The sequence below is a fragment of the Solea solea genome, chromosome 17, assembly GCF_958295425.1.
Source record: "Solea solea chromosome 17, fSolSol10.1, whole genome shotgun sequence".
Classification (NCBI taxonomy): domain Eukaryota; kingdom Metazoa; phylum Chordata; class Actinopteri; order Pleuronectiformes; family Soleidae; genus Solea; species Solea solea.
In genome coordinates, this window is record NC_081150.1 from 6593667 (window position 1) to 6618810 (window position 25144).

General features: G+C 41.4%; 1 protein-coding gene across 3 annotated transcripts in view; it reads right to left on the minus strand.

Moving 5' to 3' along the window:
• LOC131443472 (kelch-like protein 29) overlaps window positions 1–25144 on the minus strand; it is a 216362-nt gene that overhangs the window by 91436 nt on the left and 99782 nt on the right. For all 3 annotated transcript variants that reach the window (XM_058613134.1, XM_058613132.1, XM_058613133.1), the window contains 3 exons: window positions 24156–24303; window positions 20778–21308; window positions 374–512 (listed from right to left, as the gene is read on the minus strand). In XM_058613134.1, the coding sequence (XP_058469117.1) occupies window positions 374–512; window positions 20778–21308; window positions 24156–24303 (818 nt within the window). The remainder of the gene's footprint in view (window positions 1–373; window positions 513–20777; window positions 21309–24155; window positions 24304–25144) is intronic.

Consider the following 25144-nt stretch of genomic DNA (forward strand, 5'->3'; position numbering starts at 1 on the left):
GCTTTGGTAAATTACCACCCAAAGTGTGGAATGCATGATTCTTTTGTTTTGGCCCTTTGGTGAGTTTTAAAACATCCCCAGTCATGGAACATTTTCACTGCTCATTAAAATGGAAATGTGGTTAAATTGCCCTACATGGGGAGGAAAGGTAATGACGAGAGTTGACCTTTTTTCTCCAGTTTCAAATACATTCATTTGAGTGGGAAGGAAGAAGGAATGGCTGCTGGCCCTGTGTTAGGAACCAAAGTCTTCACACACCTGCAAGAGAGAGAGGGGAAGGGAAAGGAAAAAAAGAAAAGAAAACGACACAAATGCGCCCTATGAAAAGAACAGACTGGATCAACAGCTGGTGGGAGGGGAAGCGAAGGCAAACCTTTTCACCAGGTCCTTGAAATACAAGCTGCAGGAAGCTAGAACATTTTGGTGGACTTCAAACTCTTTGCCTTCAACAATAATTTTCAGGTCTGTAAACTCTTTCTCTCTGCGCTGTTGGTTCAACTCCTTCAACATCTCTGTAGAACAAGAAAAAGAAACAGACAATGCCACATTTGGGTTTAGAATACATGTTTCTCAACAACAGCATGACAACAAACAGAACAGAATGTTACAACAACAAAAAAAAGGGCAGGTTAAAGAAGAACACAACTTTGCTGGCCAGTCACAGACACAGTGTCTGTTACATGATAGACAACAAGTGACATGCACAGATAGGAGTGAACATTTTTGGTCAAGCTTTTATGCAAATGTGAGGCAGGAAACTCTCTTCCCACAGGTCAAAAAAAACCCTGTTTAATCAGTTTAACTGCTTTAAATGCGTTTTTACCAGTGGGATTATGTTTAATTGGCTTAAGCTGCGATCAGCATCAGTGTGAATGTCAGACCCAGGTGAACACGCTCGTTTCTTCTTTGTCTGCTGTATCCTTGCACGAATCATTTCTTTTCAACACTCAATATTATGTATTTCATTAATCAGATCATCTAAATGATTACTATTTTTTTTATATATATATATATATATATATATATATATATATATATATATATATATATTTATAAAGTAAGAGATGGAATATAGCGACTTGTTTTTAGTGCCTTCTTCTTCCTACTCCTTTTGTCTCTGGTGCATCTATGACATTTCAATTCCCACACAGGTGACGCAGGGGTGAAAAAAACAACAACACAGACCAATCACTAGCAGTGGGGTTGGTGTTAATTGCCTTTTTTTAGCATCTTCGCCCACGTTTAAAAATCCCAGGTATACCTGCTAAGTTTAGTGTGAAAGCGGCTGTATTAAGAAAAATAAATTTGACTTGTGTCAATTGAAACTGAGGCATTAGAAGTGGAAGGAAAATCGTGGGCTGAAACCAGAGACACCGTCAATGCATTATTCATAATAAAATAGAACATTTTGGCTCCTCACTAATGCCCTAGTCATCATTGAGTTGACCTTCAAATGTGCTCAAAGAGAAAACAACTTCTTATCCCCAAATCTCTCCTCTCTCTCTCTCTCTCTCTCTCTCTCTCTCTCTCTCTCTCTCTCTCCCAGTCTCTCTTTCTCAGAAAACTAAACCACCCACCCTCGTCTCCCTCACTGGAAACAAAACTACAGTAACGGGGACAAAACACAATCTGAGAAAACATGCTTGGAGTAAACCACTGTGCTGCTGAAGGTCATAGTACACAGTGTTGTGGTATAATCTGGTGCAGTCACACCATTAAGGCCTGGCCTTACTGTAGCGCTGGGTCGGAGGCCCTTGTTTTGATGTGTCATAATGAGGCACCATGATGGGATGCTGAGAGAGAAAACCAGCGGGACACTCGCAACTTGTTCTACAGCCTTTGGAGTGATAATTAAAACTGTAGCTTTGTTAATCTCTCGATCTACCCACTGCTAAGAGCGCCGCTGAATGAAAGCACATAGATTTAAATGCAGTGCTACAGACAGAAATATGTGTCTGCTCTCCTCTTAGCGTCAACCGAGAATTTCACAGAGATTCACAGGTGCTGTCGGAAAAAAGTTATTTGGCACAAAGTGTAGTCTGTGCTGTAAACCGACGTATAGCAACACCTCTGCGTGATATACAGTATGTAGCCACTACCTTTGCATAAACATGTTTGTCTGAGACATTTGTTATCAATAAGGTCACATGTAACAAGAAAGATGTGCACATGTGCATGGATGGAGATTGTTTTGGCAACGCCCCAGCTGCAATAGGAGGGCTTTTTTTCTCGCTTTTTTCGTTATCTTTCGTTGTCTTCATGCCAGACTAGAAATCAGGGATTTAATTAACCCGGAATGACACTCGTCCGTCTATTTGCCAAGAATATCTACTCATTTAGCTCCTTCCATTCTCCTGACTGACAGCGGGAGATCGGCGCTGAATGAATCCAGTAACTGAAATTATACAGTATAAAGACTCATGACAAATAAGGTGTAATTCAGACGCGTGCTTTGGTAAAAGCCCGGGTTATCCTTCAGAGTTATTTCATCAAGAATTGAACTGCCAGAGAGAATGACCTGGTTATTAAACACAGTGAATGTGAGTCCTAGTTAAATAATAAAAATAATAATACTAGATTGGACAATACTTCTGCTGTACTGTATGGTTAGAGCAGGCCATACACACACACACGCAAACACAAAGCTGGAATTTGCCTTTGTCTTTCATTCATCTCCCTGCACTTTCCACATTCCACTCCCTAGCTGCTTGTCAGTTGGCCATCTGATTACTGTGCGGGCATGGACCGCGAATAGTGAATACACACACAAGTTTTGAGTTTGCATTAGTGAGACTCGAGTGAGCGATATGGCTCTCACCTCTAATCAGCCACACTGCATACCATCCATTTGACCCAACAATGGAGCAAGTGAGTGGGGCAGACAGAGAACTCCACTTGTCAGCAAACAATGGCCACCTCCCTCAGCGCCATACAGATACACCTGAATGCCTGATGGAAAAGCTAATTATGGCTTCTTGGGTGGATCTGTGAGCGCACTGGAACAACTCATCACCACCAGGGACCATGAAACTGCACATGGCGTCCCCATTCTCGCGGTTGGGGCGTGAAGAGTGTGAGGCACAGCCATGTTCAACGGCGGCTTTGAAAACCCCAACATCTCAATACTCGTACAGGAAAAAAAATCTTTTGGGGACTGTCAAGTTCTGCAACACAGAGTCTATATTTGTTTTGGAGTATATCATGGCCTGCAAGCAGTGATAAAATGTGCCAAGGTGGTTCCCTGCCCCTAAGCTGTTCACAATAATAACAACAGAGAGTGCTGGCTCTTCATGATTGGTTGACACATTTTACAGAGGGTATGAACACTGAGCCAACTCTGCTGCTCAGCCTAGTAACTCTACTGTCAGACGTCTCGGAGCGCTATGGCCAATGGGCTCCTTGGGTGAGATTTCCCATAACCAATCAGCATATGCTTCTATGAGGTGTGGTAAGTCAATTACTGATCTATGATTGGTTGTTACAAAAGGGCGACCGAGCACACTGCTGGTTGCCATACATGGCGCCATTTTAAGTTTCTGCATGCAATTTACATGCGTCTCCAGAGACCCACCATTTTGTGTTGGCAAAAAAAAAAGAAAAAAAAGTTTAAAATTTTGAGATAAATATTCATGAGTTCGTATTTTCTGTGTTTTTCTGAGTAACTTGCCAACTGGCTTGAACTGCAGGGAAAAATAGATGAAAACAAAAAGGACACATTGTAGACGTGTGCATTACAGCAACAGGCTTTGTGGGGATTTATTTTTAAGCTTTTAATTTGTTATTTTTTACTGTGAGCGTGTCTGAGATACTTTTTAATACATATAAAATTCCGCCATAGACACTGGGCTGTGTTTCAACTAAGTTTTTAATCACATAATATTTTAACATCATAATGCACCTGCTTTAGAGGGTTCACATTGTTAGGGCATTATTTTAAATAAAGAAGAAACCACACAAACAAAGTCAAACTAATTTGGTTGTAAATCAATATAATATTTTTTTGACCTTTTTGCTTATATATCTTATTTCTATAGCACAACTAGACAAATAATTGTCCACATGTTGACATTCAACTGGATGACATTCTACACTGCAGCAGAGAGGGCCCTGGTGTGTTCACCTTGGCCTTTTTGTTCTCTTTTAAACTTTCAACAATCAATTTCCAGCAACACTCACAGCTTAATTACTGAGAACAAACCATGCAAGCTGATCAATAATTCAATGTACAACTCTGCCATAATGGGTTTTCTTTTCTAAGACGACGAGACATCAGTACAATTTTCCGTGCGACTTTCACATATTTTTCCATTCGAAAAATTACCAATTACTTTGTTGCCTTAAAAAAACAAAAACACATTAATTTTTTGACAGCTGACTAAGATAAAATCTTGAAAAATATTTTTAAATGAACAGAAATTTAAAAACAGATTTTTTTTTATTGTCGGTTTTAGCTTCCTAAATTAACTGTTCCGAAATACTAAAAAATTGTGCTAAATTAAAATCCCAATCAGACAGAATATTACATTCCATGATGATGAACCCTTTATCAAAAGGATTAAAACAAAAATACTTTTAATTCAATACCAACATTTAGTTATGGTTTGAAGTGACATGATATTAATTGACTACTTGTTAAGCATAAATTTGCTTTTTCTTTTAATTAAATTTAATTTGGATTCAATTAATTCATTATAAAATGACAAAAGGGAATTTTATGGTGTTTAGGGTAGATTCAGATGGGACTGAGGTATTCTGATTAAAATGGGCTTTCTCATACAAGAATACGCATTTGAGAAATTCCTTTTTCAAACATTCCTTTACAACTAAATAATCAGAGTGGGCCAAGACCATGGTTCAAAATAAATGCACGCAAAATAAGTCTCCCAGTGTTGAGTTCCCCAAAAGTGTCTTTTTCCCTGTGGAAAACACCAGACCTGAATGTACAGTAAAACACGGATAATGTCAGGAGGATTTATGAGGGTTATTCCCATGTGAAGCGCTACACTGGCATTAAATATAATTAAAATTAATAAATTATCCGATGCATAGTGTGGGTTACTTGTGTTTACCACCCATTCGGAAACATCTGCGCAGTATCAGATCTATTTGGAACAAAAAGCTTCCTGTGCTGACTTTGATGAGAAATGGTTTCCATGTCTCTAACTGCACACTTAGAAAACACCCACACTCACAGGCAGCGAAATGGTCAAGAGTTCACCATCAACACAAGTTGTTGAATAATGAAATCTATCTATGCTGCAACCTCAGTTCCCAAGCACAACAGAAGGGAAACAGTTTCACTTTCAGCTCTGAAGCCCAGGAAACATTCATGTGAAATTCTCGAAATTATAACTTGACTCTCTAATGTGCGTTTTTAAAAATTGATTTTTCTATCGCTGTGCCTCCCACGCTCCGTTACTTAAAAATCAGGGCCATCACACTATGAGACATAAGTTTCAAAAAGGAAATAAAATATTTCTCAATTCTTGGCCCAGTTGCTAAAAAAAAACAGATGTCAAATAAAATAGAGTTAGTGAAATGAATTCATAGACTTATTAAATACATATTAAAGCTGCTTTTGGGAAATATATTGAAAACATCTCTGAATTACAAGACTGACTCTAAATTCATACAATATTCAAAATAAATAAATAAATAATCGTATTTTGATATAGTAGTTTTCCTCTTAGCTGTTTATTCAACGTTTTTACATTTTCTTTCTATCAATTAACAGTCCATATTTCACAGAATCAGCTGTTTTTTTAATTAAATTTAACTGATTAGGGATCATCAGACCTCAGTGAAAGACACTCTATTTTTATACAGCGTTGTTAACATCGTCAACACACATGAAGTGAAATGAAAGCAAACCCCTTTCCAAAGGGCCGTTTCATTCCAGTCATTTTTGTTTAACACCAGCGTCTCCAGCTCTGGACAGTTCATTTTGAAAGCTGCGATGGCTAAATGTCAGTCTTTGACAGGTGCAAAATGTCAAGAGCACTATCAGGCCACTCATCTCGCTGCCATGTGCTGAACAAATGATGCTTTACTTAGATAAAAGCTAGCACGTGGCGTTACCCAATCTAGCCTGAGTCTTCTTGAAGGCGCAATTACTCGAAACCGTCTCTGAACGTACCTTTAACAATCAGTGCCACATTCATTTCTGGAGACATCTCAACAGTTAGTGACTACTCCCAGCAAATGCACCTCACGTAAGGCCTCAGAAATCCTTGAGGCCCCTCGAGTCTCGAGCTGTCCTGATTTCAGTGAGTGAGAGAGCAGTGGCACCATGAAGCCTCGGAGAATAGTCCATGATGAGGACGCTTTATTTTCAACTCTGCTCAAATCTGCTGAGCTGAGCTGCAGGAGCCTCAGCGATGCTTTCAGTCAGTTTGGACAGAGCAGGGGGGGGGGACGGGGGGACGTGTGCCCCTCAGAGACATTGTCTGGGCCTTTGTTTTCTCCTCCAATAGGCATGTGAGGAAAGACACCCAGTTACAAGAGGTTAGAAAACATTTAACTACTGTGTTACTAAAAGAGGAACGCTAACAAATCCAAATAATGTGGTTAAAATAAAGTTGATTTACTCTTGTATTAACTGGCCTAATCACTCTGTGCACGCTCCACAGTTCCTGCCGCTGGGCTTTGACCAAGAAAGAAAAGAAGCTAGTCCACAGAAGAAGAAAAAGACAATACGGCAAAATCCAGGGAATTGAATTTATGCTCTGCCAGCTTTAAGAAAGGAATATTTTTAAATTCATGGATGGCAGAAAGGCACAGAATGGAGCACCACATTGAACCAACTAGAAGCCAGCTAATGTCGGATTGGTCTTTTTCCGTAATAGGTGAACTAGAAAATGTCTACTAACAAGCTGAAAGGGGGCACAGCTAAGTCAGACACACTTCATTCAATAAATCAATTGTGCTTGTTTACAGGGACCAGGTCAGTAGTCTGGTTAAATGTCGTAGGCGAGCTACATCCAAATCTCAACTTGCACAGACTGAGTAGAAACAGAAACCCAGAGAGTTTCTCTCTCCTGCACTGAACACTCACACATTTACATACACCCCTCTGGTGCAAGAGTCACACAAACACACACACACACACACACACACACACACACACACACACACACACATACAGTACAAGCACGCAAACAATTGTCACTAGTTGAACAAAGTCAAGGTAAATATAAGCACAGGCTTTAAGGAGGAAGATCATAAACAAAGAGAGCCCTTGGAGCATTTGTTGGCTTGTTGCAACACTGTGACAGGATGTCATGCGATGTTCTCTCGTTCTTTGTGTTTGTGTGTCGAGAGGAGAGGAGAAAGTCTCCAGTCTCGCCCGGTGCAAAGGCTTCCTCATTATCCCGCCGGGGGGGGGGGGGACAATAGGTGACAAGTGGTCAAACACTCTCAAACAGGTTTTATCAAGAGGATACACCTGTGGCTCGCAAACAAGAACTCTGTGATATCCCTTCATTCCTCCAGGCAAAAGAAATAAGAATGAAAATGGCAAAAGCTTCCTTGGATTTTGCTCCCTGTGCAACTATGTAACCACATTGCTGGTGTCAACATATTTATTTTGTGTGTATTTCAAAGAGGTGCAAGTATTGTTTTAGTATGAAAATCACACGAAATAATAGCATCGATAAATACAATAATAAATTCAGCACAATTTTCTCCGTTTCGCCCCAGTGAATGACAAAAATAGAGAGAATATCTTTCTTTTCTCTTTGCAATCAGTGTAGCGTGAGTTTAACCTCCACTCGATTGCACCATGGGAGTAACTCTACCCTAAGAATAACTGGGACATGATTCCTGTTACAAAAAAAAAATCCAAAGAAGAAATGCAGGGTTTATTCTCGCTAAAAGCACTTTAATCTACAAAAAACATATCACACCATGATGTCTACATTCACTTCCAATTAAAATGTTCCAAACGAATGTGAGACACTTCAACATTGGTATAATTAACATGACTAAACGAGGTTTTTAACCAGAAGTAGGTCGTAATTATGGTGTAGAAAGGTAACACCGATTTTGCCAATAGCTATCACCATGTCAGGTCACATGACAGGAAGTAAAAGAACTCATTTTTGTACAGGCTGAAGTATAAAGTGTGTCCTCCTCTTACACTTGACCCTGGCTCTCTTCAACCACGAGTGGAACCATGATTAATGTTACTGGTAAAACCTGCGTCTGACCAACTTTCAGTCACATCATTTCAATCCAAATGCCAGTGATCATCGAATTTGACAGACACAAAAACAACAAAGCCGGCGGTGCCCTATGACTCTTGGCATTTTTTTTTGAATAATGACTTACAACTGAATAAAGTGAGCGGGGCAGAAAGATGGACTAATGAGGTGTAATGAACACTGAGTGAACTAATAATTATAAACTAATTAGTTGAATTAACTGCTCCAGTGATAAGCAGCAGTCACTTTTCTGTCGCTTCAGCCACTGGAAGCAGAAAGAGGTGTGGAGTGTGGATGGAAGCGCTCTCATTGGTGCATCCGATGCCATGCTCTGACAGCCAATCAACCATTACAGTATTTTACACACATGAAAGGGCCCCCGTCATACGCCAGGATGACAAATAACGATATCACTGCACGTAGTGTGGTTTTAACTGGTCTCTGTGGGCAACAGATGTGTTTACATTTACATTATTCCATGGCCAAATTGTGCCATAGCAACAGCCTCTGATTCGTCACTTCAGCTTTTCTTCATCACTGTGAACATTCAGCAACACAAATCCAACAATTACCAGGAAATCGTCCAGAACTCTAACAGTGATTTGGAAGAGCCGGTTGATTATCACACTGACAAAATCATTTAACAACGACTCCCCCATGCGTCGAGTTAGGATTCTAACTCCTTATTTATTTATCTATACGCTTCCTGGGAATTTATGAGCTCTAAGAGAGCTTCTTATAAGAGCTGCTTTTAGGAACTTGAGATAAAATGTCCAGTTTATTACTCTGGCCAAGTTTAAGCCTTGAATTTGTGGATTGGCTCTTTTGTCATTGTGCCAAAACGAGTTTATGTCAGATTTTATTTTTCCGTTTTTTTACACTAAGCAACGTGAACTGGACGTAATTTTCGCTAAGGGGTTAAGTAACTCATCCGCACCAGATGACATTGTTATACAGCAACAGCACACTCACTGACGCAGGAACACACACATGCAAATGCGAAGCCAAAGCACATTCACCTACACACAAACACACACACACACACACACACACACACACACACGACTTAAGGCAAGACAATGTCATACGGGAATAATCCTAATAACAATGCTGTGCTCATGAACAGTGGCTGGCCTGTGTAGATAACATACTGTATGCTTAGAGGGGAATTGATTAGAACAGAGTGGGTATGTAACACTTCTCCATCTTCCCTTTTTAATTAAAGTGCTACGTTGCTGTTTAACGTAAATTACTGCAAGGGCCAGGGTTCTGTCCAACTCATAGTCTAAATGAGTGAAATGAGTCATCTGGACAGCAGTCAGAGGAAATCTGTGGAACCGTTTGTTACACTGGGGATCCAGGTTCGTGTGGAGAAAGTCCGTCGTGCACAGTGCAAGTGTGAGTGTGTCACATTTACTCACACGTAAACTGAGAGCCTACACTGCACATTCAGTGTCCTGACTCACAAGTGCACATCGGGAATAAGACTTGACATTAAGCCATCATCTCCGCGCACCGTCGTCGTGTAAACAAGTCCCCCTTGACTTTTTATCCAAAGCCTGAATTTTCACCTGAGTGGAAATTTCATCTTCTTGGCAAAGCAATAAACGTTTAAAAAGCAAAACAAGAGTTATATAATATATTTATGCAAACAGATGGCCTTCTCATACAATGCAGCAGCTCACAGTGATTGAGCAAGGACGCAGGACACAATGTTGTGCTGCATTTTCTTTGGCAGCATAACATTTTGCTATTACAGCGCTGATCCAAAGGTTTGCCATAGCTTGGATATACAACATTTCCCATTTTAAGGGACGATCTCTGAAACAGCCACTATAAAATGTAAGTAGAAAATGTCAGTGGCTGACAAAGCCTGCGTCGGGTGATTGTGTTTAGGGGCAAAGGATGTTACTCTGCATTGCTGTTGCTGTGGGCTATAAAATGCAGCAGACCAAACATATCAAATCAACTCAAAAGAACATTTCATTTGACTTGTTATGTAACGACACATTTATTTTAAACATGAATGACTTTAACTATATTTCTGTAATTATATATCATTTGTTTTTCCGTCCGTTGTTTTGCCTGACAGGCTTGTTTCAAGAGGTATACGGCTTTTTCATTTCTTATGTTTTGAGCTGTTCCTTATGCATGTTTTTTGTCGTTGCTTTCCTGTCATACATACATAAACTACATTTCCCTTCTGTTTATGCACATTCTGCTAGGAATGTTTTATATTCTTTTGTCCCGCTGCCCTTTCCTGCCGTGATACGTTAGGGAAGAAGAGCGCCGCATGTGTTTGACTAGTGGTTTTCCCTTTGTTTCATCCACATTGTGTCAGAAATGAAACGGAAACTGCATGCCTCAGAAAGTGTTTGTGGTCCAGCCCTCGCTTCTACCACACAACACGGAGTGTGACACCACAGGTCACACATCAAGACTATACACACAACAGTAAAAGTCCAAACATGTGGTTGAACTACTCCTAGTGGAAATACACAGTACGCTTTTGCAATAAATATTAAAAAAAATACTCTATTGAAAGTACATGCATACCTCCTAAGAATATAAGAATAGATGTCAAGTTGCAATACCTTGCTGAATATAGGTACATACATACTTCAAATTAAACAAAGTGCTAAGTCCACTTAAGAACTAATTAAAAGTTTAAAGTTACTTTCTCCTCTGCTTCTCTAACTGCAGCCTGAAACCAAAGCCTAAGCCGTGCCAGACGCTCCGTTCCCCTTTCACATTTAGGCACGCACTGATGGCCGAGGACCGATGCCAGGATATGTGTGAGAGAATGTAGATACGCTGCCCAGCATGTCTCACATGCCGCCTGTATTTATTAGTCCACCTTCCTTACATGCTTCATGCCTCCAAATCGACCCGAAACAACAGGAAAATGCAACTAACGACAACAACAAATTCCCATGTCACCAGGGCAGCTTTAGATAAATGTCACACATCCCCCTGAAGACAATATGTGCTTACTGGGTAACTTTGTGAAAGTCACAGCAGCCCAAGCAGAAAGGTTAGCGGTGGGGTTAGGTTTGTACGAGGGAGTCTTCTCAGCAGACTGCACACCTGAGATGAGCTCCCAGTCTATGGTGGAGTCAGGCGAGTAATCTTTGCATTTCATCACATTTTTGTCACCGCTTTCTTTCTATTCTGCCTCGCTCTCCGTTTCCATCTGCTGCCATCTTTCTCTCCAGGGATAGAAAACAGTCCATTAGACGGCTGGATTGCCCCACAAATTCTGATTGTGCCCAGCACGCTCCAATGCTGATGTGTGGCTGATGTGCTCTTGTAAAAGTTCTAATCCAAGTTTAACTCTCTCAAACAATAGTTTTTTCGTGCCGCAGTTCAGCGAGCAGCATTATATATAGAAAACAAAAGTCTCCAAGAGAAAGAGAGATAAGGTATGGTGACAATCGACACTATAACTATACGACAAAAACACATTCTATAAATGTAATATGGCAATAGCATTGCTGCTCACCCTCTCACCCTGTTCTGTTATACTGCAAAGGAAAACGTTAAGTCTCTGTTACTTACCGGGTGAACTACCTACAAAGATCTCTTGATTGCAGTTCAGGCCATTATCATTTGTCTTTGTCACAGAGGAATGATATACAGTATCTTCACATGTCTAGCCTGTTGCTGAATCTGTGGAATAATGAGTTGGCGAGGGGAGCCATTCTTGCTAATGTCTGGTCCTGTCATTAGTATTTATTAGATGCCCCGCATGCATTATCAAACCCATTTAAAAGTTTGTACGTGAAGGAAAAGTTTGACCATGCACTGAGATAAGCGAGCACATTGTGAAAATTAGCAAATTAATGCTGCTGAACAACTTCAGGATTTTTTTTTGCTGAGATGTTGTGAAGCATCTGCTGCTGTTTTGGATATTGCGTCCCCTTCCTGTTGCAATGATGCCTCCTTATTAGAGAGAAACATTTGGTATTGACTGGCTTCCTGCTAACATCTGCTGTGTTTACACTCAGTCTCATTGATAATGCATTACAACCCATTTCATGGCTGATGTGTGGAATAACACATCGACATTTCACTTGTGGTAATTAATCTTGTCATATTAGATCGTCTTTGACATTACGTGTTTGAGATTCAGGCCCATTTGAGGGTGTAACCTACATTCACTTTGACACTCCTTGACATACAAATCAATTTTGCTCCCATAAGTGTGGGTAGCGCACATTTCATGTCGGCAAATTGCACTATTCCAGTTGGAGACAACATTGCAGCTCATAGCAACGGTGCCATCCTTTATCACAAATGCAGGCAACTCATATGGGTTATTTTGTGCGTGAGTGGTGTCCAAAAGTATACGATCCAAATGTTACTTCTAAAAAAAAATCTAAACAAATGAAACAAAATGAAAAAACAAACAAAAAAACACTGTTAATTTACTCCAGTTCAGTAACTTCTGCGGCTTGTTCATCAACCAATCAATCAACTGACCAAGCAACAAATTAACAAACTAACATTTGTCAGTTGTGTGTCCCCCCCAATGCTACAATGTCTCTTTCACCCAGGTGACGTGTCTATGTTTACTGCAAAAAATGCCTCTAAAAACCAAGGAATTATAACAACTATTACGGGAAAATTACTTGTTTCAAGCAAAAGTATCTGCCAGTGCAGCAACAAAATAGCACTTGTTAATTTTTCTTGAAGCAAGAAGAAAATACCTTGAAACAAGTCAAATTATCTATAAGTATCTTCACACAAAAAATTGGATACAATAAATTCAAGTCAATAACACCAGAACATATTTTCATATTTTGCAGTGTTTTCATATTTCAACCATCATGTAATGCTTAATTCACACATGTGTGGTGGTGCGTGAACTGAAACTCATTAACTGAGAATAGAGTGGCTGCACTGTGGGTCAGTTGCTTTTGTGTTGTGTTCCTTCCTCCACTTTTCTTAAAACTGGAGACCATTTCTAATGACCCGACTGCACTCTTGAGAGAGCTGTTCAATTTATTAATACTTCCGATATCCTTTTAAATTCAGTGTACAATAAAGGGCAAGAACATGTCACGGAGAGAAATTAATTTTTAATCTAGTTAAACAAAATCTGACCATGACTTGCAAACTCATCTTCTACAATAGATTCAATAACTGAGATTTAAACATAATTACTAAAAACTACAACTTTCGTGAAGAGAAATTAAATCCTTCAAAGCACTCACATGGACTGTTTAGCTAAAATGATTTAACTGAAAAATGACAGAGCTGGAAAACTAGGAGGGCTGAAAACAATACTCTTATGTTCAGTTCTTTATCAATCCAATCACCACAGCTTTGGTATTCAAGCTGTGGCTTTGGACAAAAAGTGGGGACATTTTGTGAGGATGAGGATAGTAAAGCGAGAGAGACAGTGTGATTGGATGTTAGTGGTTGGAAATCACACCACTAATTAAGTAAGAAATTAAAAGAGACAAAACAGTGATAAAGACAAAAGCATATGAGAGAAATGGCTGACGTCTCCAGCTGGAGTAGGGAATGCAAGAAGGTGCAGAGGGAGGGTAAAGAAGCATGGAACAGGTAAACAGGTACAGTATGGATGTAAGATGTAGAAGATGAGAGTGAAGAAAAAGGAAGGTGGATGGAGAGAGAGAGAGAGGAAAGGGGAGGAAAAAGCAAAGGCTATAAATGGCTATGGGAAGCAGGTGGATGTAAGGATGAGGGGTAGCTGAGAGACAACAAGCATGTGGAGGGATGACGTCAGGAGTGCGAGGGTGGCAGAGTGAAAGTAACAGACAGACAATTGCAGTGAAGAGGACAGCTGGGGGGGGGGGGGGGGGGGGGGGGGTGGAGAGTATAGTAGGATGAGAGAGAGAGAGAGGTATAGATACGGTGCCCCCTGTAGCGTGGCAGGGAGCCGGGCAGCTGCTCCTTGGCTGCACCGCATCTGTGATTATGCGCGTAGCAGCCGAGCTGTCAGGCTCCAGGTCCTGTGACTGTGCCGCCACTGAGCTTTATCTTGAAATCCTGGTGATTAATGAAGCCGGTGCTGCGTTCTGCATGGTGGAGGTGGACGAGGAATGATCAATCTTAATGAGCTATCCACCATCCCTATATTAACTGTGGGGGGATGTAATGTATGGGGCTCCTGGCAGGGCTCCTCTCCTTTAAAATACGATAACGAGGGAGAGGAAGAACGAGGGCAAGCAGCTTTCCTTTCCCCACTTATGACACAGTGGTTCTTCTCTCCTCCCCTCCCTCCCCTTCTTGCCGTCTCTTGAGAGCTGGAGCAGTACTAAAAACAGTTAGACATCTCAATGGAAGCAATCCTTTGCGAAGTTAAAGAGACAGCGTCAGGTTGCTGCTCGGCTACATCTAAACATGCACGCAGCGGTCTTCAGACCATTCCTGCTGTTCTGAAATGAGATGTTTGAGTCAATATCATTAATATGTAGGCCCCATACGTACTCAAGGTTACTCACGAGCACATCACTGTCATAACGCATGTGTTCATTTAAGAGAATTACCTGCACATACCAAGTCCACAGTGACTGGAATAAATTTCAAACTCATTAATAATTTGCAGCATTCTCTGCTCTTGCGAATCCCATTTCAGTTTCCCGTTTCCACTAATGCTATCTAGAATTAAGAAACAGTATATGAGAGAGAGAGATGGGAAAACACTTTCAAATCCATGCATTTCATGTGTCAATTTAAGCCTGTTTTGGAATCATAATGACTACAGTTCTGCTTTGGCTAATCCTAATGTGGATAGCTTCAAGATAGTCACCCTGCACAACACCACACTGACTTTAATTAATTTGCCACGGCTCATTCTGTGTACATTGATTCAAGTCAGCATATGTGAAATTAAAAGAAAAAAAAAACCACCACACCACAGCATCTATTTGTCTTGGTGAAAGGCAGACTTTTGTACAATTTGCAGTAAGGATGAACTCTGGATCCTCTGCACTCCATCAAGTAAGAGAGATAGAGACAGAGAAAGAGGGAGAGAAAGGAAAGGGGAGGGTTTAATTAATGTGCACGCTGTGATGAATGGTCTCAGTGAGGCTATCACAAACTGGTTGTGTTTTTAATAACTGGTTTGAACGGGCTGTCATGCTAGGAACACTTTCTTGTGGTTGAAAAATGAATATGTATGCGCCGTAATAATGAATAACATAAATAAATAATAAATAACGCTGATAACACAGCAGGCTTTGTGTCTCCTTAATAACTGTAGCCGCTTCAATCTATAGAGTAATATTCAGAGGTGAGAGATAGATGGATAGATAGATACTTTATTCATCTCACAGAGAAATTCACATGTCTCTGCGTGACCTGAAAATAAAATGTCACTATCACATCTGCTGACATCATTAACTAGTAATAAGGTAAAACCATAAAAAGCAGGTGAGGGTGAAATAACCTTTAGTGAGATATGATTAAGTCCATGGAAAACAGTCCCATTATCTCATGCAATTAAACATCACCACCTACACACACAGTCTGGCCTGGTAAATAGTCGCTATCGCACTAATTTGGGGATTTATAATTTCCTCACTTAGTGGCAATATTGCAGCAATAATGGCTGTAGAGCCAATACATGTGGACACGAACACCTCAGTGCCAATATGCTCTGGCCTAAAGTAAACAGAAGTGAATACATAATTAAAGTCTTGCTAAGACCCGCGCTTGAATAGGGAAGATGAGGCGGATGAAATGGTTAGAACAGAAGGAAAGCTGAGCCCGGGTTTTTGCAGGCGCCAGTCTCACCGTAGAAAAAGAAGAAAAAAAACACTGATCTTAACTCAGCGAGGCATCTTAATTGCATTCACAAGCAGCTCCAGAGCAGCTTGGTCCCAAGATGATGGCTGATGTGAGCCGACTGGAAGATGAACTTCCTGGGCAGAGCGAGAAGGCTGGGTGCTGCTGGGTGCTGCTTGATGCGTGCAATGGTTTTTTGTGTGTGTCTATGAATCACAATGGTATGAGTGTGTGTGTGTGTGTGTGTGTGTGTGAGAGAGAATGGGACTGTGAGGTGGAAGGAAGCGTTAAAACGATGTTTGACATAAGAGGTATAGGAGCCACAGCACATGCTCTGTGTTGCAGCAGGTGACTTCTAAACAAATATCATCAGCTCTTTATTTATAAAACATTTACTGACCAGCTGCCATCAGCTTCAACCATATTGTCGCTACCAGCAGTCATTTCAATTCTGAGTTGAAACTAAGCTGGGGAAAATAATATCAAAGGCATTTTTTTGAGTGTCTGGCATAAACAACAGTCACGTTTAAAAACAGGCCTGAGTGTGTAAAAATAATAGCTTCCTTTTGATATTAATGTGTTTTCCCAGCCATGAACTGCCTTTAAATGGTGCTCCATCACATTTGCAGTGAGGAAGTCTGTCCCTGCTGAGCTCGGCACTAGCTTCCCCCAGCTGATATCCATCAGGACAGCCATCGATTTTAATGACTTGGTCAATAGACACACAGCAAATCTGCTCTCGGCATCTCCCTCTCTCTGAAGTTCACACTCTCTCTGCACTCTCTACTTTCTCACCTCCTGTGTCCCTTTGTTTTTTTTTTAACAGTAACATTAGTCATCTTGTACGCTCACATTTCTAAATTATAGATGGGGATGTGTCTACAGGGTTTGCTAAATCCCAATTTTATTCCAATAATATCCGTGGTTGCGTGAAACAAAAAAAAGACAAATGCAAAAACAAAAAAAAAATTGCAAGGAGTAGGTGGTGTAAAGGAAATTAACCACTGGCAAGATGGTGTGAAGTTTGATTTGTACACTATGACAGGCCGGCTTTATGAAAAGCCCTGCTGAGGATGATGAAACCAGGTGGGCAGATCACAGCCTGGTGACTGACATGTCTCAGTAGGTGATGAGGGTAAAGCTGCCTTCAAGCTGCTCTGTGTGAATCCTCACTCACACTCCGGCACACAAACATATGGCATTTACACAGACATACACAAACACATACAGTAAACAGCAATGCAGGCAGATATGACAAATCCATACACACACACGGAGGAGCACATGTGCCCGCTGATGCAGTGCGAAGACAAATTGCTCCCTATGAAGGCAAAGCCAAATCAAACATGGAGTGTGATTTCTGTCACTGTAGTGCTTGGCTTTAAGGCTGTGAAGCTGACATCTGACCAAACATCCATGCAGTCACACCCGAAACGCTGTGGACACGCAAACACATACGCATGCACACACAGTCATGTGGCATGTTGTGCGCTTTTATAAAGGAGGAAGAGCTCTGTCAGCTCCTCCAAGATCCAGGCATTTGCTTTCAAAATAGCCACAAAACCCTCTGCACATCACCGGTTATTGGCATTGTGTCTGCAGGCTCACTTTTGTTCACTCAGCAATTCAAGCAGCTTTGGTATTTAAAATGATTGCGAAAAATATCTGTAATACCAGCAGATGTGAAATACTACTTTAACCACCATAAGAACACACGACTCCTGACTTACAGTCTCTGGGTCCAAATGGAACACCACTGCCGCTGGATTTCATTTTCATCATCTGTTAGATTCATTTCAGGGTGATAATTCATCAGATACCAAGTATCTTACATGTCAAAGAGTGTGATTTTGGGCCCATTTATTCCATTTTCTTGGTTTTACCGGTGAGGTCCATCCAATCTGAGTGTATTTTTACTTCATACTTTGATGCCAGATGTGAATGTAACGCTCAGGGATCAGATTTGCCAACCCTCTTATCCAAAGCTCAGCCATTAGAGGACTGCAGAAACACTGACCTCTAACCCGCAGATGCTTTTCTCTTCTCACGTCGCGCTTCTCTTCTTTTTTTATTTTTGTCTGAGCAGAAAATGTCAACAGCAGGTACAAGATAATTGTAACATAAGTAAACAAAATGCAGGTCGCAGGAGTTTACCCTCCATATTCCACCACTATGCCAGTACAGCAGGAACAACAGACACCCTTGCCACATAGATCTGCAGTGTTAATTGATTTGAAACAGAATGTATAAGACCTGCGGGAGCATGGGATTAGTGTCTTCTCTGAGTGGGTGAGAAGACGGCAGAAACGGAAGGACACAGACAGAACAACAGCAGTGAGGGTTCTAGTCTGCAGACAGAGACGTCAAGGCTGCAGATTTCCTAGTGCTGAACATGTTACCTCTTTTCCTCTGTCCTTGTGATATTGCCCCAACGGGATACTTATTAATATCTATTCACTGCCACATAAGATGACAAAACAGCTGGAATGGTTAAGAAGATGTGAGATTGAAGTGCCTCTGTTTGACCTTCATAGAAGGTTACATGAGATTTTAAGTGTGTACTACTGCATGTCTTCGATTTGACACGGGGATGTTATCCCTTTTGCTTTCCCCCGTACAGCAATAACGATACAAACCAAATATATCAATTTATACAAATCCCATCAACAGTGTTTCCAGTTTCACAATCGTTTTTTTTTTTTTTCCCTTTTCTGTAAAATAGATCTTTATAAATACTCTCATTCCCATTAAACTCTAGCTTCTTTGGCCAGTAAGAAGAAGGTCAATATGTTTTGACGTGTACATGGTTAATGGATCACGACAGTCTATTCAACCTCTCATTCAACAAACTGGACCAACCACAAGCTCATCTAATTATCCATTTCCAATTCTACCTGCAGTCTCATTTCAATATATTGCCGGCAGGCCCCCAAAATAATTGCTTTTTTGCAATCTACAAGTTCATTTGCACACATTTTATTGATCAAAATGAGTCAGGAAAAAGAAAACAATCTAAACCTAAATTAAAAGCTTCATTAAATGTGAAAATTGGTCGGGGATTGCGAGCATCTGTTTCTAGAGCCCTGCGTCATAAACTCCAAGGTTAAACCAAACACCAATTTACGGCTCACAGACTCAGGCATGGAGCTGGAGCAATGAAGCACCTTCACAAAAACAGTGCAAGTCAACATGACTTCAAACAATTTTGAGAGAGAGATGTGAGGGCAGGGACTGAAAGCTCTTCCTGCCTCACATTTAGTAGGCCCTGTGAGCCTTGCAACTATGAGCGGTGGAAAGATAAACCTGACACACTTTCAACCAATTTCAGAGCACAGCAGTACCTTGAAACCAGTACCATTCCTCTTCTCTAATACATCAACAGCACGTTGTACTGTATCACAGGTTTTAGAAGCCCACAGAGCATAAATTCACACTTTTTAAAATAAACATCATATCTTTCTTTCTTCAGAACTTTTTAAGGTCTAAAACAAAACCAAAACGCAACACCATTTTCATAACTGACAAATTGGTACAGGTAAAAAAGACCATATTACCTTTCCTACATTGAGGCTTCCCAGTAAGAATAACAACAATGTTTATGACACTAATTTATCCATCAAACTGAAACACTTGCATGTCCCTACAACTGCATCACCACCTGCTTCAGTGGCTGATTAATACAGATTATTACTGTTTGTGTAGCACATTAACTTTCTGCTGATACATGCTGAGTTAGATGCAGGTCAGCTAAAGGTTCTATGGTGAACAAAACGCAGAAAACCAGGTCATTCCTGAGGCTTCACAGAGCCATTGCATCTGCTCCTGAGCTACCCATGTAATGCTGCCCACAACACAAGAAATAAGGTTATAATTAACACACACTCCTCACTTCCTTTTCACATAAATCAGCGGTGTGTGTCGGAGAAAAAGTGCTGAACACTGGCGCTGGGGCCCGAAGACTGTGCATTCGCAGTAGGCAAGTCATCCCCAGTATGTACGGCCAAACTATCAATGGTAGTGATCGCCTTGACCGGCACGATTTTTTACCATGCAGGTATTGTGCTTGTGTTTTTTTTACATTGCAGTCCTCGATTCAGAAACTGGACAAACATTCCCTATTCTTGTTTAAAACTCAGGTCACTCTCCACAAGGTGTACTGCAGCTAACTGACAAGTGAGTATATATAATACCAGACAGGTTTTTGACTTCCAAAGTGCATCTGCAAAGATGGCCAGTAATGTGGGATATAAAACACCAGTTATCTAATATGAGAATATAATCAATGTTGCCTATTATATCTCATATTATATTATATTTTACATCATAATTAATGCTTCCAAGTCACAGTTCCATACAGTTTAAGACATATTTTAGATAGTATATAAACAACATTGCATCAGGACTCATATCTCTGCGTCTTGAGCTGCAACTCTGTTCTCTCTGACCTTGCAAGTTGTATGTTAACAACCCCTTGCTTTAGTGTTTGTGGCCTTGTTTATGACTGCTGGCATCAAAACTGCTCTGGTACACCGGCAGAGGGCAGAGGCCTGTGTGTTTCATTCCAGCGGGGCCTCACATAGGGGGAGGTCACAAGGAATAGAAAGCTAAGATTACATTGATTTAATGCCTGAGACCTTCCCAGCTTGGATTTACTTTTGAGCTTAGACTGTCAGCTGAACAGATCTGCTTTGATTTAGCCTTGGAAAGTTGGTCATGACAGGTTCCATATCTGAAGGAGAGTGATTTTTAAAAAAAAAAAAAAAAAAAGCTTAAAGCCTCATGTGTTGTGTTGCTTCAGCTGAGCCTGTCTGTGCTTACCTTTTGGATGTCCCGGGTCAGTGAACTTGTACTTCCCCATCCCGACTGTCCGCAGCATTTGCAGCCCATTAGGACCATCCTGATTGTCTGCAGCTGTGGGTTGAGCCTGCACTACTGCGGCTGCCTGTCCATTGGTCAGAGGCAGCGAGGGGTGCTGGATAAGGCCGGGGTGAGAGGTCAGGTGGCCATTGCCCATTACACTGTGGGGGTTTGGGTGAAGCACCTGGTTGGCCTGGGCAGTGAGGGCGGTTGGTGCAACAGTGGGCTGAGCTGAGGGATACGGAGTTTGGCTGTGCATGCTCAACACCATGGAGGGTGGCTGCTGTGTCGTTTGTGTGGTCAGCTGGAAGTGGGCGGTCATAAGTGGGTGATGTGGGAGCATTGGAGTCTGAATGGACGGGGTTACACCTATGATGGGTGACTGCGCTGTCACACTGTGGTTGAAGGAAGGTGGCTGAGGGAGGGCGTAGGTGTGGGGCAGGAGGCTCGGCTGGCTCACAGCTGCTACTGGTGCAGCCCAGGTCCCAGGACCTGATGACAAACACAGGAACCAAAAAGGAATTAATCAACTGAATGCCCAGCTTTAGTGGTGAATGTGATTCCATAGTAGGCCTGAAGAATTAATAATTTTCAAAATGCAAATGCTGTTTGAAAGAATGCAATTAGCAAACCACAAAGGCTGCAATCTAATTGTTCTAATTCTGACAGTTTAATATTCAATTCAGTTTTTTTTTTTTTAAATGTATGTCATACATGTTAGAAACAGTTCACATCACTCATACGTTCTTGTCCTTGCAATAGAATATACAGTAATTCATGGATAGAGAATATTAAAGTGAGCTTTGACTAAAAAATGTATAAATATATACATGTAATTGTAATATCTGTCACAAAAATCAAAATTAAATATTTCCCCCCCAAATTGTTCGTCCCTATTCCATAGTAAATCAGTAAGCCAAAGACAAAGCAGAAAACAAGGGCAGAGTTATGATTTGAAGTCTGGTTTTAGATGATTACACAGAGAAAGAAAACAGCAGACAGACTCCAGCTTAAGTCTGTTCCACTCCACAACACAACTGTCACTGTGCTGCTCCACTTCAGTCAAAGTTTGTTTTTGACTTGGGACTTAATATGATACACAAAACATTTGAAGCGATGCACAGATCTGCCCCAATATCAACATCATAATAACATCGAAAGATTTATTTTTCCACTCGATGAACAAATGCTTTTTCTGAAAGCGTACACGCTCAGTGCGGCAGAATTATCTGCGTTGGAGACCGTGTTTACCCAGCCAATCATTTCCCTATCCTGAGGCATACGATGCTGAGAGAGTGCTGGGAGGATGTGGCCATATTGGACCTGAAAACTGCCTCCCTCCTTCTCCTCTCCCTCATCCCGCATCCCGCATAGCTCATCCTGCCATAGTCAAGGCTCAAGAAAAAGTCTAGTGCTCTACGAAACGCCAAGTCATAGCATGCAAAAAGCTTCAGAAAGAAGAAAAAAAACAAGCTCACATTAATCTTAATGCTCTGTTTTTACTATTGTGTGAGCAGAGAAGGATACATGAAGGCAGAGATGGAGAGAAAGACAGAGAGGAGTGTGGACACAGAAGACTTCAAGGAGAGGCCAACTCAGTTCATGATTCACATGATGCCGTTGAGCTAATTGGCACCAAAACTATTTCACTTCCTCTCTTTTCTATCTTTATCTTAATAAAAGGACTGGAATCAAATGTATTTGAACGGGTGCTTCCTGGAAAGGGAAATCATTGTACACGGTATTTTGATGGTTGTTTAAAAGCTCCCTATTTTCTTTTTTCTTCGAAATGTGCGTAAGTCTAAAACATGGAATCAAACATTATTTTTTTTTTGTAAAAGTTGAAACCAAACTTTCTCCAACAGACACACACAAAAGTCAAGTTTCCGTTGAAAGAAATAGTTGATTAATTCTGGCACAGTTGGCAGCGAACTTTCTGGCAACACAGCTCAGTGAAGTGTGGAAAGGAGCTGGCTTCGTCGCAAACGCCAGTCACAGTTCGGAATAGCACACACACGCAAATCAATATGCGACACTATGCTCGGATTTGAGTGTCATATGCGACAGCGTGCCGGGACGGTGACATCTCACTCTCCTTGCGCTTCCATTCAAGCTGTGGTGTGTCTGCGTGCGCGTGGGTGGGAGCCGCGGTCACGGGGCGGTTGAGCAGGGAGCGAGGCCCTCGTTCACTTACACACAATAACAATGTCTCCGGAACGTCATGGCCAATTCAACTAGACCCTCAATGCACAGCAGGAGGCTGTGGCCGCACAGCGGGGGGCGGGGGGTGCACGGTGACGGGGAGGCAAAAACAGAGCTCAGTACTTTCACCTCACAGCGGCACACTAACTATGTAAAAGCACCTCAAAAGGTTTGTCTCCCTCTTGACTTTGTGAGACGTGTGAATTATAATTCAGAGGTGAGCTGAACAGGCAGAAGCAGAGTTGAAAACATGTCTTCAGCATGATGCTGTGCAGCCACTGAGTAGCAGCTGTCTACAATCTGGATTTGCCGGGCGAGTAGTTCCACTGGAGCATGCTCTGTGCCCGCATTATTCTTAAATGAGACACATTTGTGATGAGCAGGCGGCAAAGGCCAGCATAGCGATGGAAGTAAATGAACTGCTCTAGGGCAGACTCATTCTGGATGAGTTCATTACAATGCGAGGGAAAAAACCCCCCAGAAAACTTAACATTGATTTAACTCTTTAATGCTGGGCTTGCACACTGCACTGGGGTGCCATGATTGCTCTGTACATGTTTCAAATTGGCACGAACAGAATAAGGTCGGCATCTAAATTAGACCTGGTGGAGATCATTTGGAGGACTTTCAGAGTTTCACTTCATGGGTTTAATTTAGCCTAAATCAGCTTCAATTGGTGATACAATAACATTAAGGACAATAGAACGAGTGCAGCATGATAGCGGCGGAAGAGTGGAAGAGCTTCAGCATAGATTCATGGATTCTTTTCAAACGCCTCGATAACAAACCGACATTTCAATAATTCCGTGTACAATTAGACCGGTTTATGTAAAAATGGTGTTTGTGGACGTACATTATGCATGACTGTGCATGTAAAGTATGCATGTTGTGAGGGCAATAATGTGTGTTATGTAGGGCAAGGCGGCCACGATGCCTCATTAGCATCGCATGCTACAGCAGCTGGCCAGTGCCGTTTCGGGTGTAGCACATACATGTGTGGTCCGTGTACGTGGACACGTGTGTGCAATAAAACTCAAATCACTGTAAGCTCACATTATGCGGAACCAGTAGCTGTTTCTGTCAGCACGTCTGCTGTGCTTGTGTGTGTGTGTAACTGCAGTGTGTGTGATTCATCACCGGTGGGCTCGCTGTCGCGGTGTTGCTTGGCAGGGGGTTCGTCTGTATCCCACGGTGTGAGCTGGTTGATGGGCGTTTGTCCCCACCTCACCCCCGGAGCCAGCAGCAGTCCTGGGGTCTGGCTATCTCCAGGTGACAGACCAGAGACCTGCACAGCAGCAACAGAAACGACATCACTAATTAGAGCATAATATAAGGAAAGGAAAAACAGCCACAAAGGACTTAACACATTTAAAACCCCTGATATTTAAATTTGTGAAACTGTAAATCACTTAAAATTGACTGGCATTGAAAAATGATGGTTGAAGTATAAGTGAAATAGCTCACTTATAAGTTTGGATGAAAAAATACAAACAAATCACAGTTATCTCCAGTGTTCTTTAAGGTATTGAAGTATAGTAAAGCATTTAATGGCAGTGAAACAGGCCTAATTGCAGCTTAATGGAAACAAGGAAGGGAATGTTTTTCCTTTAAAGCAGAGCCAGTATTTGATTTTCAGGAAGAAACAAACTTTCTCGACTTGAATGCACATAAATTCACATCCTTCCCTCTGATATGTTGTGTTAGCATATGAATTAAACATTGTGTTCAGTCAAGTTAGATAAACAATTCCCATCAAAATACAACAAATAGAAAAGAAAGAAAGAAAGAAAGACATCCTTTTACAGGGGGATAAAATAAAGAGTTATTTTTAGAAAGAAGATGAAAAAATGACGACATGTGGATAGAGGTGCAGGGCTACATTCAATTCAGCTTTACCAAGCGAAAAATAAGAGTTCTCTAAGCCTTTCAAAGCAGCAGTATCTCTAATATTTGGCCTTGGTAGGGGAGACAGAAATGTTATCGGGCAACCCAGACTGATGAAAACACAGGGTTAATCACCACTGGACCCCTCAGCAATATTTGCTCTCACTATCAGTGTGGAAGCCTGGTCTAACAACGAGGCAGAGAGAGAGCAGAGCCAAGGCTGATTCCCCTGCTCACCCCTG